The sequence below is a fragment of the Macaca mulatta genome, chromosome 10 (assembly GCF_049350105.2).
Source record: "Macaca mulatta isolate MMU2019108-1 chromosome 10, T2T-MMU8v2.0, whole genome shotgun sequence".
Taxonomy (NCBI): domain Eukaryota; kingdom Metazoa; phylum Chordata; class Mammalia; order Primates; family Cercopithecidae; genus Macaca; species Macaca mulatta.
In genome coordinates, this window is record NC_133415.1 from 10,154,284 (window position 1) to 10,169,907 (window position 15,624).

At 56.8% G+C, this 15,624-nt stretch overlaps 1 protein-coding gene and 2 long non-coding RNA genes across 14 annotated transcripts in view; 2 read left to right on the forward strand and 1 right to left on the reverse strand.

Annotated features, from left to right (window-relative positions):
- ZC3H7B (zinc finger CCCH-type containing 7B) overlaps window positions 1-15,624 on the reverse strand; it is a 64,272-nt gene that overhangs the window by 7,327 nt on the left and 41,321 nt on the right. For all 11 annotated transcript variants that reach the window (XR_013398951.1, XR_013398950.1, XR_013398953.1 and 8 more), the window contains 9 exons: window positions 14,974-15,164; window positions 14,037-14,358; window positions 13,011-13,069; window positions 11,486-11,585; window positions 10,542-10,703; window positions 7,588-7,793; window positions 5,626-5,726; window positions 4,523-4,704; window positions 1,732-1,817 (listed from right to left, as the gene is read on the reverse strand). Coding sequence is in view for 6 of the 11 variants with exons in the window: in XM_077949472.1 (XP_077805598.1) it covers window positions 1,732-1,817; window positions 4,523-4,704; window positions 5,626-5,726; window positions 7,588-7,793; window positions 10,542-10,703; window positions 11,486-11,585; window positions 13,011-13,069; window positions 14,037-14,358; window positions 14,974-15,164 (1,409 nt within the window). In the remaining 5 variants the exon portion in view is untranslated. The remainder of the gene's footprint in view (window positions 1-1,731; window positions 1,818-4,522; window positions 4,705-5,625; window positions 5,727-7,587; window positions 7,794-10,541; window positions 10,704-11,485; window positions 11,586-13,010; window positions 13,070-14,036; window positions 14,359-14,973; window positions 15,165-15,624) is intronic.
- On the forward strand, window positions 358-5,479 carry LOC114670351 (uncharacterized). Of its 2 annotated transcripts, none has more exons than XR_013398981.1 (4): window positions 358-512; window positions 700-2,581; window positions 3,555-3,633; window positions 4,925-5,479. It is a non-coding gene; the product is annotated as an uncharacterized LOC114670351 (long non-coding RNA). The 2 variants fall into 2 exon arrangements; XR_013398982.1 differs by having other exon boundaries at window positions 715-2,581.
- LOC144331640 (uncharacterized) lies at window positions 12,337-14,905 on the forward strand. The gene is made up of 2 exons (XR_013398980.1): window positions 12,337-12,826; window positions 12,863-14,905. It is a non-coding gene; the product is annotated as an uncharacterized LOC144331640 (long non-coding RNA).

A 15,624-nucleotide genomic window follows, 5' to 3' on the forward strand; every position in this document is an offset into this window, starting at 1 on the left:
CCACCGCGTCCGGCCCCTTTTTTTTCATTTTTTTTTGAGACACAGTCTCACTCTGTCACCCAGGCTGGAGGTCAATGGCACAATTTCAACTCACTGCAACCCCTGCCTCCTTGGTTCAAGCAATTCTCCTGCCTCAGCCTCCCAAGTAGCTGGGATTACAGGCGCGCACCAACACGCCCGGCTAATTTTTTGTGTTTTTAGTACAGATGGGATTTCACTACTTTGGACACGCTGGTCTTGAACTCCTGACCTTGTAATCCGCCCGCCTCAGCCTCCCAAAGGCTGGTGGGATTACAGGTGTGAGCCACTGCGCCTGGCCTCCGAAGACATTTATTTATTTATTTATTTATTTATTTATTTTATTTATTTTATTTATTTATTTTTTTTGAGACAGAGTCTCGCTCTGCCGCCCGGGCTGGAGTGCAGTGGCCGGATCTCAGCTCACTGCAAGCTCCGCCTCCCGGGTTTTCGCCATTCTTCTGCCTCAGCCTCCTGAGTAGCTGGGACTACAGGTGCCCGCCACCTCGCCAGGCTATTTTTTTGTATTTTTTTAGTAGAGACAGGGTTTCACTGTGTTAGCCAGGATGGTCTCGATCTCCTGACCTCGTGATCCGCCCGACCCGGCCTCCCAAAGTGCTGGGATTACAGGCTTGAGCCACCGCGCCCGGCCCGAAGACATTTATTAATTACAAATTATAGAAATGATCCCTGAAGGCCGGGCGCGGTGGCTCAAGCCTGTAATCCCAGCACTTTGGGAGGCCGAGACGGGCGGATCATGAGGTCAGGAGATCGAGACCATCCTGGCTAACACGGTGAAACCCCGTCTCTACTAAAAATACAAGAAAATTAGCCGGGCGAGGTGGCGGGCGCCTGTAGTCCCAGCTACTCGGGAGGCTGAGGCAGGAGAATGGCGTGAACCCGGGGGAGCGGAGCTTGCAGTGAGCCGAGATCGCGCCACTGCACTCCAGCCTGGGGCACAGAGCAAGACTCCGTGTCAAAAAAAAAAAAAAAAAAAGAAATGATCCCTGAAAATATAGTCTTACTTACAAAGAGGAAAGCTCTAATTTTACAATAGAGAATGTTTACAATGGAGGCACCTTGAATCAAGTTACAGAAGTTTAATTAGATTGTCACCAGTGAAGGGACACACTGAGATGATGCATCCCCTGATGTGTGAGCTGAGAACACGACATCAGCTCTGTGGAATGAGGAAACTCACACGAGCCCAGAGGGATGGACCTTTTACAAAACATCTGGCTCTTCAAAAATGTCAATGTGACACAAGGCAAAGACTAAAGAACTGTTTCTTCATTAAGGGAGACGAAAAAGAGACACAACAAGGCTCATGCCTGTAATCGTTGCACTTGGGGAGGCCAAGGTGGGAGGATTGCTTGAGCCCAGGAGTTTCAGATAAGCCTGGGCAAGATGGCAAGCCCCACATCCCCAGCCCCATGGTCTTAAAAAATAGACAAATCAGCCGGGTGTGGTGGTGCATGCCTGTAATCCCAGCTACTCAGGAGGCTGTGGCAGGAGGATCACCTGAGACCAGAAGGTCGAGGCTGTAGTGAGCCATGATCATATCACTGCACTCCGGGCTGGGTGACAGAGCAAGACCCTGTCTCAAAATAAATAAAATAAAATGAGACACCAACAGCTGAATGTGGTACATTACCCTGGATTTGGAGACAATTCACGAAATCTGAATAATGGCATAGTATCAGAAGGCCTTACCATGCTGCTGCTGGCCTTCCCCGCGTGCGCCTCCATCTGCTGCCAGTACTTCTTAGACTCCTGAACGATGTCTTCATGAGTCATGCCTGGGGAGGGTGGGGGCAGACACAGGCATCTTTCAAGGTGCTCAGCAAGGAGGGAGGCGGGGGGTCCACGAGGTGCCAGGGCCCCCCGAGGCTCAACTGGAGGAGACCTATTCCCAGTTAGCCCAGTCACAGTAAGATGTGGGGTGCAAAGGAATCACTGTCCATCTGCAAAATGGGAACGAAGACCTTCTCAAGCCTCACTGGGAGTGAAAGAATTAAATGCAGCCAAGAGTGGGAAAATGCAGTAGAAGGATATTGGCTCTGTACTGTGGTGGGGAGTCCCCTGCTCCCATGCCATGCCAGTGACCCTGTCTCCTGGGCCGGTGACTCAGCACCCTTCCCTGACCCCCATCTCCCTCAGTGTGGCTGCAAGCCTAGTGCCTGCTTGGCAGCCCCTGGCCTCCCTGGCACTTAGGGCTCCATGCCTGCCCAGCCTGGCTCACCAGCTTGCCATGGTACCTTGGCTTTTTACTGCCAGTCCCCAAAGGGCAAATACCCCAGCCTGGTGGCATGGACCCCCCAGTCTGTCTCCCCACCAGCCTCAGACTGTTGCCACTGAGCCCGACCTTGGAGATCCAGCTCCCAGCTCTTCCATGAGCCTGCCCTCTTCCCAACGCTCTCCATCTTTCTCACGTCTTTCCCACAACGGATGTGGCCTCCCACCTTGACCTATGGCCCCTGCTCCACGACAGCCAATCATCATCGGTGTTTACTTGGGGCAAGACACTGCACTTGACATCCAGTTTCTTGCTGATGATCCGCAAGTATGTATCTACAGACCAGACCTTTCCTGTGAACTTCAGACCCCCACATCCGCTGCCTCCAACATCTCCACGTGAAGTCCACCAGGCAGCTCAGACTTCCCACGTCCCACATTGAGCCTGAGCCGCTCCTCTTACAGCCTTCTCCCTCTTAGAACATAGTAGCCCCCTTCTTCTTGTTGCTCTGATCTTGGAGTCGACCTTGACACTCTCCTTTGTCTCATACTTCATATCTGGTCCATCAACAAATCTTGCTGGCTCCACCCTCAAAATACACCCAGAATCGAACTGCTTCTCCCACCTCCCACATCACCACCCTGGCCTGAACCACCCTCCCCGATCTCCCGGCTTCTGCCCTTGCTCCTCGGTCTCTACCCAGCAGCCAGAGCGACTTTTGCAAAGTACTGATCAGATCATACAACTCCACCCACTTAAAACCCTCCTCCAGACACTGTAAATCATATTTAGAACAATCCCAATTGTTCCTGTTTAAGGCCTAGAGACTCCTATATGCTCAGGCCTCTCCAACCTCTCAGGCTTCATTCCGCCTCTACTGACTGAGCTGCTCCACCCCCAGGGAAAATCCTTTCTGTGTGGAGCTTGCTTCTGCCTCAGAGCCTCAGTCTGGTCTCTCTTCCTGGAATGCACTCCCTGCACTTCCCTGGTCAAAAGTCGCCTCCTCCGAGAGGCCTTCCCAGCCACCTTACCCAAAACACTCCCATCCCCGTGTCTGTCTCCGTCCCATTGCTCAGCTTTATCTTCCTCATAATGCTGAGGCACACCTGAAATTCTACCACTGCATTTCCTCAACTCTAAGCAGACGCTGAGTACCATATTCTATACCCCCGCCCCACAAAATGCTGCTAATTAAATGATGACAGGCAGTGGGGGTAAATGTGCATCCTAGAACAGATGGAATACAGGGTTTAGTCACCTGTTTCTATATTGTCTGTCTGGCCTCCAATTATAAATGTAGGTTCTCTGAAACTGAGGGCCTCGACTAGACCATGGCTGAATGCCCTGACAAGAGAAGGTGCTCAGTGAATCCCGGATGGGTGAGTGGGAGAACACCTTCCAGTCCCGGCAGCAGCTCTGCGAGGTAGAGGTGGGCTCCCCGTTTCCCAGATGAGCACTGGAGGCTCAGTGAGGAGCAGGGACTTGCTGGCGACCCCCCAGGGAGCAAGCAGAGGCATCGCTGCAGGAGCCCAGGTGACTCCCTCCCCTCTCCGTGCTCCCTGGACGGTGCCTGCGAGGGGAAAAACCCAGATCTCCGAGCCTGGAAGTGTCCTGAGAGCAGAGCTTCTCTCCTCTGTGGTGCCTGGGACTCATCAGCTCCTCCAGAGAGCCCACCCCGCAGCCACCTCCCCTGAACCCTCCCGAAGTCCCCTCCAGCAACCAGGGGGCCCTGGCCTGTAACCCCCAGTCAGTCCTGCGCTCCCTTCACGTGCACCGCCTGCCCCTCACCTGAGTCACCCGCCCCCCACCTTCACCGCCTGCCCCTCACCTGAGACACCCGCCCTCCACCTGCACCGCCTGCCCCTCACCTGAGTCACCCGCCCTCCACCTGCACCGCCTGCCCCTCACCTGAGTCACCCGCCCTCCACCTGCACCGCCTGCCCCTCACCTGAGTCACCCGCCCTCCACCTGCACCGCCTGCCCCTCACCTGAGACACCCGCCCTCCACCTGCACCGCCTGCCCCTCACCTGAGACACCCGCCCTCCACCTGCACCGCCTGCCCCTCACCTGAGACACCCGCCCTCCACCTGCACCGCCTGCCCCTCACCTGAGACACCCGCCCTCCACCTGCACCGCCTGCCCCTCACCTGAGACACCCGCCCTCCACCTGCACCGCCTGCCCCTCACCTGAGACACCCGCCCTCCACCTGCACCGCCTGCCCCTCACCTGAGACACCCGCCCTCCACCTGCACCGCCTGCCCCTCACCTGAGTACTGCTGCAGCAGCCAGACCTTGAGCTCAATGAAGCTGTGGGCGAAGTGGCAGCTGTCCTCCCGCAGGCAGCCGTAGCGCACCTCGTGGCGGCACACGTCGAACTGGAAGTGCTCCTGGAACTGGCGGATCTTGGAGTACTTGAGGGAGGTGGAGCGGACGATGTGCACCAGGCACCTAGCGGGCAGGTGGGAGGGGCACGATGCAGTCCGCAGCCCCTCTGACCTTCTCTCCTGGTAGGGCCACCTTCCCAGTGCCAGGCTCTCCCTGGGCACCCCCTGATCTATGTACCAAGTCCAGGCCATGGATGACACAGGAGGGCAGAAACGGGGCTCCTATGCTCGGGCATCCCTGGGCCTAGGTCCCAGCGCTGCTTTACTTCTGTCCCTCCCCTCAGGATTCAAAGCGGGAGCTGCCAGCAAGCAGAGGACACCACCCTCAGGTTTCCAACTTGATTCTACAGGGCTGGTCCTGCACCCTGAGGAACACTAACCAAGCATGTCCTCCGGGCCAGGAGTCTTAATTACCCTCACTGCAGCCTCAGGAGCCTAGAGCATCATCAACTTTACAGACGAGGAAACCCAGGCTTGGATGTAAGACAGGACTGGCCCAGGAATTGGACCCAGGTCTGTCTGACTGCAGGGCCTGGGCTCCATATGCACACTGAGGCAGAACCAAGGGGAACAAGAGGAAGAAAGGGGTGGCGCCAGACCTGACCCAGGCCTCCCCTCACTGCCTGATGCTGATGTCCTGACATTGGAGGGTGCTGGGCTAGAGTCAGAGACGGGGCCCCCTGCTCGCTGTCAGCTGAGTAAGCTACTTCCAAGCCTCAGCTTTTTCTTCTGTTCAACAGGGCCAGTAATTCCTCCTCATAGGACTGCTAAGATAATTAATACACCCAAGACAATGCTTGGAATATAGTAGATGTTCGATAAATGTGATTCGCATCCTTTCCAGGTGGAGGCTGGATTTGATTCCCAAATTCTGCCCCTTTCCTTGCACCCTAGGTCCACTCTTTCAGTTCAGTCTTTCCTCAGCCATCTGAGCTGACTCTCCAGTAGCCCCCAGGCCCCAGCCTGGGCTGAGCGTCCCACTCACTTGTTGTTGTAGAAGCTGTGCTTGGCAGCCAGGTTGGAGCAGACAGACGGAGAGTCCTTGGTGCCTTTGCTGATGATCCGGGGTTTACTGTCAAAGCAGATCTGCCCAGGGAGGGGAAGGGCTGGGACCTGGCATGGCCACCTGAGAAGGGGGTGAGCTGGGATCCCGCATAGCTACCTGGGGAAGGACAGCTGGGTCCCTGCAAGCCCTGCCCTGGGTCAGAGGAGCGAGGAAGGGAATCCCTGGGGCTGTGGCCTTGTCTCTCTGGTTCCAGCTCACAGGTGACCTGGGCCTTGGCTCCCTTCCTCTCCCTCCTCCCTCTCTCTGATCCCACCACTCCCAATGCCTGGGGCAGGGGGTTACTTCACATCAAAAATATATATATAAAAAGGAATGGCAAGTGCTTTATGAACTATAGGCGATCACCTGGCTATGAACTATGATTCCCAGGCCAATGCTCCCCGTAGGGGGTTGGCACAAGTCCCGACCTCAAAGAGTTGGGGGAAGGGCTGGTAGTGCCAGGGATGAGGGTTGGACTGAGCCACAGCAAACCCTGCCAGCAACCCGGACCTGGAGCCCTTGCTCTGCGGACACAGACGTGCCACTGCCCCTGCCCTCAACATGCTACGACTGGGTGGGGAGGCAGGGGCCAAGTTCACTCCGGAGGCCAAGTGGGGTTTTCAGGGACAGCTTTGGGGAGAGAATTAACAGCAGCTCAGTGGCGCTGCTGGGATCACAGTGCAGCTGAGAGGCTCCAAGCCCAGAAACACAGGACAGTGCCCTGTGGGGAGGGCACAGCCAGCTACAGGCAGGAAGTGCAATGGCCACTGAAGCCAGCAGGGCCGAGGGAAGGCATGTGGGGGAGGCCTGAGATGTGGGGCCGTGGACACGGCACTTGGAATCGCTGAGCAGTGCCAAATACATCATACCCACAACAAGGGATGAAGGGGAAGCCCTGGACAGGCCCTCAACCTGCCTGTGTCCTGGGGGCCTGGCTGTGGGGACCACCAGCGGCAGCTGGTGCTGGGAGGTGGGCATGACTCCAGGGGCAGAATGCCTGGGTTTGAAGTTCAGTTCTGCACGGCACTGTCCATGTGGCTGAGGGCAGCTCCTCGCTACCCTGAATCTCAGCCTCAACATCTGTAAAATGGGGATATCTGCCTGCCAGCACTGCCGTGACAATGGAAATGACTTCTTTTTTTTTTCTTGAATAGGGTCTCACTCTGTCACCCAGGTTGGAGTGCAGTGGCTCGATCTTGGCTCACTGTAGCCTCTACCTCCTGGACTCAAGCAATCCTCCCACCTTAGCCTCCTGAGGAACTGGGACCAGAGGTGCATGCCACCAAGCCCAGATAATTTTTAACTTTTTTATGAGATGGAGTCTCAAGTGTAGTTGCGTGATCTTGGCTCACTGCAACCTTTGCCTCCCAGGTTCAAGTGATTCTCCTGCTTCAGCCTCCCAACTAGCTGGGACTACAGGCATGCATCACAACGCCCAGCTAATTTTTGTATTTTTAGTAGAGACAGGGTTTCACCATGTTGGCCAGGCTGGTCTCAAACTCCTGACCTCAATTGATCTGCCCGCCTCAGCCTCCCAAAGTGCTGGGATTACAGGCGTGCGCCGCTGCACCAGGCTGGGAATGAGAAACAGAAACAACCACATGCCAAGCCTGGCCTGTGACCGGCTGTCAGGAAAGAGCAGGCGTTAAGAGTTACGATTTTTCTTTCCAGCCTCAGTTTCTGCCTCTGCAAAATGAGGGGGCTGGATCAGATTTGGCCTCTAGCCAGACAGGATCCTAGGGCCCTGACTTACTGACCCTCCAGGACCTACTGGTTCTAAAGCCAGGCCTCCACAGCCTACTGGTTCCAGGGCTGACCTCCTATGGTGGTCCGTGCCAGGGAGCATCCCCGGCCCTGTCTGTGCCATGGCCTATGGGGTGGCAGTGGGTGGGCGGGCGGTACCTCGCAGAGGAAGGTGAAGATGCCCTGGTGCTCCTTCAGGAGCTTGGCGATGGTGAGGCTGCCACGCTTAACACCCCCCAGCGGGTCGAAGAGCAGGTCGCGGTTGAGGGTGCCCTTCCGCTCCTCGGTCCACACGTCGATCTCCTCCTGATGGTAGGCGAAGGTGCAGTTATCCCCGTACTTACAGTCCTGCTTGTTAATCATGTCTGCAAAGAGGCAACAGGACACACGTTCCGCCAGGCGGGGACAGAAGCCCGCAGCACCCTCGCCACCCTGCTGCGGCCTGCGGGGCTCTAGCCCCATGAGCCAGGCAGGGCTTGGCTCCACCCCAACACAGGTGACGCAGCGGCTGCTGCACCCCCGGCCAGGACTTGGCAGAGCTGGAAAATCCTTTCCAAATACCAGACCCCCTTCTGTACCCCAACACAGGTGACGCAGCGGCTGCTGCACCCCCTGCTGCCAGGACTTGGCAGAGCTGGAAATTCCTTTCCAAACACCAGGCCCCGTTCTGCACTCCACACCTGCAGAGTACAGTAATCACTCCTGCCCCACTCACCCCACAGGACTGCTTTTGAAGAAGTAGACAAGTCTCTAAATAAATATAAGGGATTTGGTTTTTTTTTTTTTTTTTTTTTGAGATGGAGTTTCGCTCTTGTTGCCCAGGCTGAGTGCAATGGCATGATCTTGGCTCACCGCAACCTCCGCCTCCCGGGTTCAGGTGATTCTCCTGCCTCAGCCTCCGAGTAGCTGGGATTACAGGCACGTACCACCATGCCCGGCTAATTTTGTATTTTTAATAGAGACAGAGTTTCTCCATGTTGGTCAGGCTGGTCTCAAACTCCTGACCTCAGGTGATCTGCCCATCTCAGCCTCCCAAAGTGCTGGGATTACAGGCGTGAGCCACTGTGCCTGGCAAATACAAGGGATTTAAAAACAATTATTCACCAGGAAAATAACATGGCATGGTGAAGAGCATGTACGCTGGCGTCAGACAGAATTGGGCTAGGATTCCGCATTACTCCCCAAGCCTCAGCTGTCTTTGCTATGAATGGAGGAGAATGGGTTGTTGGAATCAAGTGAGATAATACATAAAGCTGGTGGGGGTGCTGGGCACAGTGGCTCATGCCTGTAATCCTAGGACTTTGGGAGGCTGAGACAGGAGAATTGCTTGAGGCAAGGAGTTCAAGACCAGCCTAGGCAACAAATTAAGACCCCATCTCTTTTTTTTTTTTTTTTTTTTTGAGACGGAGTCTCGCTCTGTCGCCCAGGCTGGAGTGCAGTGGCCGGATCTCAGCTCACTGCAAGCTCCACCTCCCGGGTTTACGCCATTCTCCTGCCTCAGCCTCCCAAGTAGCTGGAACTACAGGCGCCCGCCACCTCGCCCGGCTAGTTTTTTGTATTTTTTAGTAGAGATGGGGTTTCACCGTGTTAGCCAGGATGGTCTCGATCTCCTGACCTCGTGATCTGCCCGTCTCGGCCTCCCAAAGTGCTGGGATTACAGGCTTGAGCCACCGCACCCGGCCAAAGATCCCATCTCTACAAAAAAATTAAAAATTAAAGAATAAGCTGGGTTGGTGGCATGTGCCTGCAGTCTCAGCTACTCAGGAGGTTGAGGTGAGAAGAGACTTAAGCCCAGGAGGTTGAAGCTGCAGTGAGGTATAATAGCACCACTCACTTTAGCCGGAGCAACAGAGCAAGACCCTGTCTCATAAAACAAAAACAAAACAAAACAAAATTTCCGGGGGCTGGGCCATCTGGAGAGAGGAAAGGTGGCTCAGAACCTGGAGATCTGCCATTTCCTGGGGGTGGGACCTGTTTTTCTTTCTCCTCCTCCCACTCTAAGTCTGCCTTGTCTCATCCCTCTGCCAGGCTCTTGGCGTAAAGGACAAACAGGCCACAGACCTGGAGGAGTGGGGCAGATCCCTGGGTGGGAGTGGGGGTGATTACACGGGGAAGCACCGCAGAGAAGGGCTTCCCAAGATTCAGGCGGTGCTTGGAGGAGGAGCAGAGGACGACCAGGCTCAAAGGGCGCAGCGTGTGTGACAGAATCAGGGAGGGTCAGTGCGTTTGGGGAATGGTTAGAGCAGAGGGGTGAGGGGGTGGATGCGGGCACGTGTAGGCCTTGTTGCAGAATTTGGACTTCATCCCACTGGCAACGGGCAGTGGCTGATGGAGGCTTCAACCCAAGAGTGACATGTCCTTAGACCAGCCCGGCTGCTGGGAGGACGAGGAGCAAGTTTAGGAGGCCTGGGCAGGCCACAGCTAGGGGCCAGGTCGGGGGAGAGGCAGAGCCGTGGGTGCGCTCTCAAAGCCTCCGTTTCCTCCTCCAGAGCTGTGAGGCTGCAAGCTGACGGAATGAAAGGGCTACACTGGGAAGAGCTGAACGATTCGTGGCTATTCACACATTGCCGTACAGCGGGACCAAGGCGCTTGGCTGGGACCAGAAAGAAGCAAGTCAGGGACATGACGGATGTCCATTAAATACCAACCAGGCTGATGTGAGCCAGAAATGAGGACAGTGACAACAGAAGAGCGACAGAGAGCTCAGGTGGACGGAGCCCTTACCATGCGCCAGTCCTAAATGCTTCCTGTGGCTGCTGGGCACACCGCCCCGCAGCCCCTCAGGGCCCTACAGTGGTAAGAGAAGCCAGCTCCCTGTGAGTCATGTAGGCCCCTGCCACTCCAGAGCACAGGCCAGTGAGGGGCTCCGGGTCCGGCCAAATGTCCCAAATGTGTCCCGCCTGCCTCTGGAAGCTGCTCAGGGCAAGAGACGCTCATTGTGATGCAGAATTCCTCCTGCATGGGTCCCAGGAGCCTAGGCCCCAGCGTTCTCCTCCCATGCGGCTGTGAGGCCCACCCCGGTTCTGTGTACCGGTGATGGGGAGCAGAGAGGCGGCTGGGGGTGGAGGGGCTGAGCCCCAGCTGTGCTGCCGGCCCCGCTGCAGCCCACCCACCTTTGCACAGGTAGTAGGAGCCCACAAAGCTGGTCTTGGTGGGCCGAGGCCGGATCCGCTTCCAGGTCTGGTCCTCCGAGCTCCGGAGCCGGCCGAGCAGGATGTCCCGCTTGCACTTGTGCTCAAGGCCCTCACGGTAGGTGTAGTCGCCAGCCCGGGGGCCTATGGGCAGGGTGGACACACATGGTAATTCCGGAAGCAGAATTGAAGGGTGATGGCTGGCAAGCCCATGCGATTGGTAGGTATTGGCCCCCTCCTTATATATCTACCTCCCCTCTGAGGGCCTCCCACCAGCTCCCAGCACACCCTTCCTGGCTACTTGCTCCCTGGAGACCGGGGGGCCATGCTGGAGTAAAGCCCTCCAAGGAGCCCATTCTTGACACACCCCGCCTTTTTTTTGAGACAGAGTCTCGCTCAGTTACGCAGGCTGGAGTGCAGTGGTGTGATCTCAGCTCACTGCAACCTCCACCTTCCGGGTTTGAGCAATTCTTCTGCCTCAGCCTCCCGAGTAGCTGGGACTACAGGCGAGCACCATCAAGCCTGGCTACTTTTTGTATTCTCAGTAGAGACAGGGTTTCGCCATGGTGGCCAGGCTGATCTCAAACTCCTGACCTCAAGTGATCTGCCTACCTCGGCCTCACAAAGTGCTGGGATTACAGATGTGAGCCACCATGCCCGGCCTACCCATCCCCTTTCTACCACCGCCCTCACTCTCTAGTGAGTCTGACCATGTTAGTGTTTCTCTAGCAAGAACTGTGAAGACAGTGCCTGGCAGGGACAGACCCCAAACTCCTGCCCCTTTCCTTTTTTTGCCCCAGAGGGCCTTCTGTTTTCTGGCACTTATCTCCAACTGAGACACTGGGATTCTTTTGATCTGGGATCCCATGTTCCTGAGATTCCCAGTTCTCTGGGCAGAGGGGTGGAGTCTGCAGGTGAAATGTTACCTGTCTTGGGGTAGCAGAGCTGGCAGGCCTGCTTGAACTCGTGGGTGGCAGCCAAGGGGTTCTTGATGAGCAAGGCAGTGTTGGGCATGCAGGGCTCTGGCTGTGACAGGAGGAAGGAGGCCACTGTGGGCACTGGATGATGGCTGAGGCCACTAGGGCCAGCCTGGGCACCAGAAGTGGGGAGTGCCCTATGACCCCCCCTCCTACCCAAGAGCAAAACCACCACCCAGGACCCCTCCTCTTGCTCCACCCTCCCAGCCAGGAGAGCGCTTTGTAATGTGGTCCAAGAGTCTAGAATATCAGGACCGCCTTGGGAAGCCCCCAGGCTAGTGGGTGACCTGGGTCTTGGCTCTGAGCCTTTCTTTGAAGGCAAGCTGAATGTGAAAGCATAGAAATGGGAGGGGCCGTGATTGCAGCCTGTGCTCATGCCCTCTGCCAATCCCCCAAGTCATCAGCAGATGGGGAGGAAGGCAAGACTCAGAGAGGTTAGGGAACTTCACCAGGACCACACAGCTAGTGTAGGTCAGAGTGCAGCATCCTCATCAAATGCCCTTTTTTTTTTTTGAGATGGAGTTTTGCTCTTGTTGCCCAGGCTGGAGTGCAATGGCATGCTCTCGGCTCACTGCAACCTCTACCTCCCAGGTTCAAGCAATTTTCCTGCCTCAGCCTCCTGAGTAGCTGGGATTACAGGTGTCCACCACCACACCCAGTTAATTTTTATATTTTTAATAGAGACGGGGTTTCACAATATTGGCCAGACTGGTCTCGAACTCCTGACCTCGTGATCCGCCCGCTTCAGCCTCCCAAAGTGCTGGGATTATAGGCGTGAGCCACCACGCCCAGCCCTTCATCAGATGCTCTTTTATTTATTTATTTATTTGTTTATTTATTTATTTATTTATTTTATTTTTTGAGATGGAGTCTTGTTCTGTCGCCCAGGCTGGAATGCAGTGGTGCGATCTTGGTTCACTGCAAGCTCTGCCTCCTGGGTTCACACCATTCTCCCACCTCAGCCTCCCGAGTAGCTGGGACTACAGGTGCGCACCACCACGCCCGGCTAATTTTTTGTATTTTTTGTATTAGCCAGGATGGTCTCTATCTCCTGACCTTGTGATCTGCCCGTCTCAGCCTCCCAAAGTGCTAGGATTACAGGCGTGAGCCACCACGCCCAGGCGAGATGCTCTTTTAAACTCAGGACCTGGCTGAGTCTGGAGACCAGGGATGCTACTAACCCTGGGGAAGTCACTTCACCCTCTGAGACTTGAATTCTTCCACCAGACAAGGGCAATGGTGCCCTCTGTGTGCCTGCCCAGCACATGGCTTGGTGAGGAAGGACACGAGGTAACCATCTTTTTTTTTTTTTTTTTTTTTTTTGAGGTAACCATCTTTGATCCATCCACTGTGGGGGTGCCCCGCCATGGGGAATGCAGCACCTTACCCTGTGCAGACGGCTCATTCCCCGACTCTAGAACCCACAACCCCCAGCAGGGAATGAGAGGCCTGGATCCCCACTCCAGTCACTCACCGAGGGGGCTGGTTTCTGAGCACCGCTAGGGGGACGGTGGTCCTGTGAGTTGGTCTCCTCTGGGCAGGGAGAAGACATAGGGTCAGTGGCTCTGGCTCTGAGGCGTGAGGGGCCTTCCTAGGGCTTCCCCTTATGTGTCGCTAACTCAGAGAAGCCTCCAGGCCACACGTCCTCTCCCACTCCCGCTGAACCTCTGACTCTATCCTCTCCTCTCCACTACCCTGGGGCAAAGACGCCTCCCAGCCTGTGTGTCCACTCCTTGCTTAAACTTGCCAGGGCTTCCTGCTGCCCCTAGGAGAAAGCCCAAGTTCCTTAGCTTGCTCCCAGGTCCTTGGAGACCAAGGCCCCCACCCCAGCTGCTCTGCTTCTCAGCCAGCCCCGCGCCATGCTGTGCCAGGATAGTGCCCCTGCTTCCTCTGCCTGGCAGGCAGAGAACTTGAACTTTTCCTTCAAGACCCCGCCTTCAAGAGCTTTTCCTTCAAGATCACTTCCTCCAGGAAGCCTCCTTTGGCCCTGAGGCTGAGCGAATCCCCTCCATGCCCCCACTGTCCCGTTAAGTCCTCTCAGTCGAGTGCCCTGGGCTGTGTCCGACTGCCGAAAGCTAGCCCCACCAGGGCCCAGACAACCCGGCTTCCTCCCTGGGTCCCTGGCACCCAGCCCAGAATGGTGCTGTGGGAGGCCATGACCTTGTGCCCCGCCCCCAGCCTCAGGATCATCCCATGGGATCTCACCAGCCTGGTGACCCAGGGTCCTGGGAGGCTGGGCAGGGAGCACCAGACTGGGAGTCTAGAGGCCTGGACTGTCGTAGCTCTCCTCTGCTTGATCTTGAAGAAGACACCCGCCCCTCAGGCCCAGCCCCACACTGTGCTGAGCACTGCAGACAGCAGCGCAGAGGCATGGCCCGGGATTGCTGAGGGGTAATGGGGACAAACAGATCTGCAACTCAGCTCCACTCTCCAGGGACCAGAGGCCACAGCACTGTGCAGTCTGTGCAGGGAGGCTGGGCGTGCCCGCCTATGGCCTTACCCACGAAGCAGTCAGGTTTGTCCAGGGAGCCTCGTGTCGACCCAAAGCTGTCCAGCGCATCCAGTCGGGTCTCCGAGTACGGCAGCAAGTCCAGGGGGTCTAGCGTGGGGCCCGGGGGATCGAGGGCATCCAGCACAGAGGCGGCCAGCTTCTTGGAGGGGTCCATGACCAAGCCGAAGGAGGCGGGGGGCAGTGGGCTGGAGACAGGGATGGAGCCACCCACCACAGGTGGTAGCAGTGGGGTCCCGCCGGGGAACACGGGTATCAGCTGGGGCAACTCACTAGGCACGCCGCTGCCAGACAGGCCACCCTGGACCAGAGACTACGAGGCAGGGACAGAGGGAGGGGTCAGAGGAAAACAGGACTGCCCAGGCCTGGGCAGCATCAGGCACTTGGGGAAGCAAGGAGACCTGCACCCTGTCCCCTGGCTTCAGCCTGTCCCACGGGGGAGCAGTGCTCACTATGGTCCCTTCTGGCCAGACATTCTGGAGCTTCATTTTTTTTTTTTTTTTTGAGACGGAGTCTTGCTCCATTGCACAGACTGGAGTGCAGTGGCGTGATCTTGGCTCACTGCAACCTCCGCCTCCCGGGTTCAAGCGATTCTCCGGCCTCAGCCTCCTGAGGAGCTGAGACCAGAGGCATGTGCCACCATGCCCGGCTAATTTTTGTATTTTTAGTGGAGACGGGGTTTCACCATGTTGGCCAGGCTGGTCTCGAATTCCTGACCTGAAGTGATCCGCCTGTCTTGGCCTCCCAAGGTGCTGGGATTACAGGCATGAGCCACCGTGCCCAGTCTGCAGCTTCATTTCTGTCCCTACTGAGGCCTCCTCCTGAGACACATGACATGAGCATGGGGACCTTCCCTCCACCCCTGGGACAGTGGAGACACAGTGGGGAGAGGGACTCAGGGGAGCACAAGGAGGGCGGTGTGGCTCACCAGCGAGTCCAGGAGGGTGTCCAGCTCTGGGCCAAAGACGTCCCCATCTGAGAAGTCATCCAGGCTGTCGGTGCTGGGGAGGGTCCTGCTGCTGTCCAGCGGGGCCAGCAGGTCCAGAACATGAGGGAATAGGGGCATCGTGGGCGTGGAGGGGAGGAGGGCTGGGGAGGCTCGAGGGTCCACATAGCAGTCTGCGGTGGGGTAGGCAAGAGATGAAGGGGAGCACTGCTTGGTGGGGGTGGAGGAGGCATCCTGGGCCCCACGACGCTCACCCAATACCTTCCCTTCTTCCTTCAGCTCTTCCCAGGAGCCCTGCCTTCCCCATCGGCTGATCCCACTGGCAGATGCTCAGGGGGTGGTCAAGGAAGGCCACAGCCCCAGAGCTGGGAGGGGCCCTCAGTCCTATGATGTCAACCCTTGGCCCAGGCTCAATGCCTGAATGTCCACTATTGCTGCCTCCTCCCTCTGGGGTAAGCAACGCCCTCTCCAGGGGACACTCTTAAAAAGGCAACCTTTTCTGGAAGCCAATGAGGAAGAGGAGGGGAAAGGGCTTTGGAAGAGGCGGGGATGTGCAGGCAGCCTGGAGTGAAGGCCATGGAACTGTTGCACCCAGCTAAGAGGCAGCGCCCCCCTGCCAGGCTAGAGATGCCC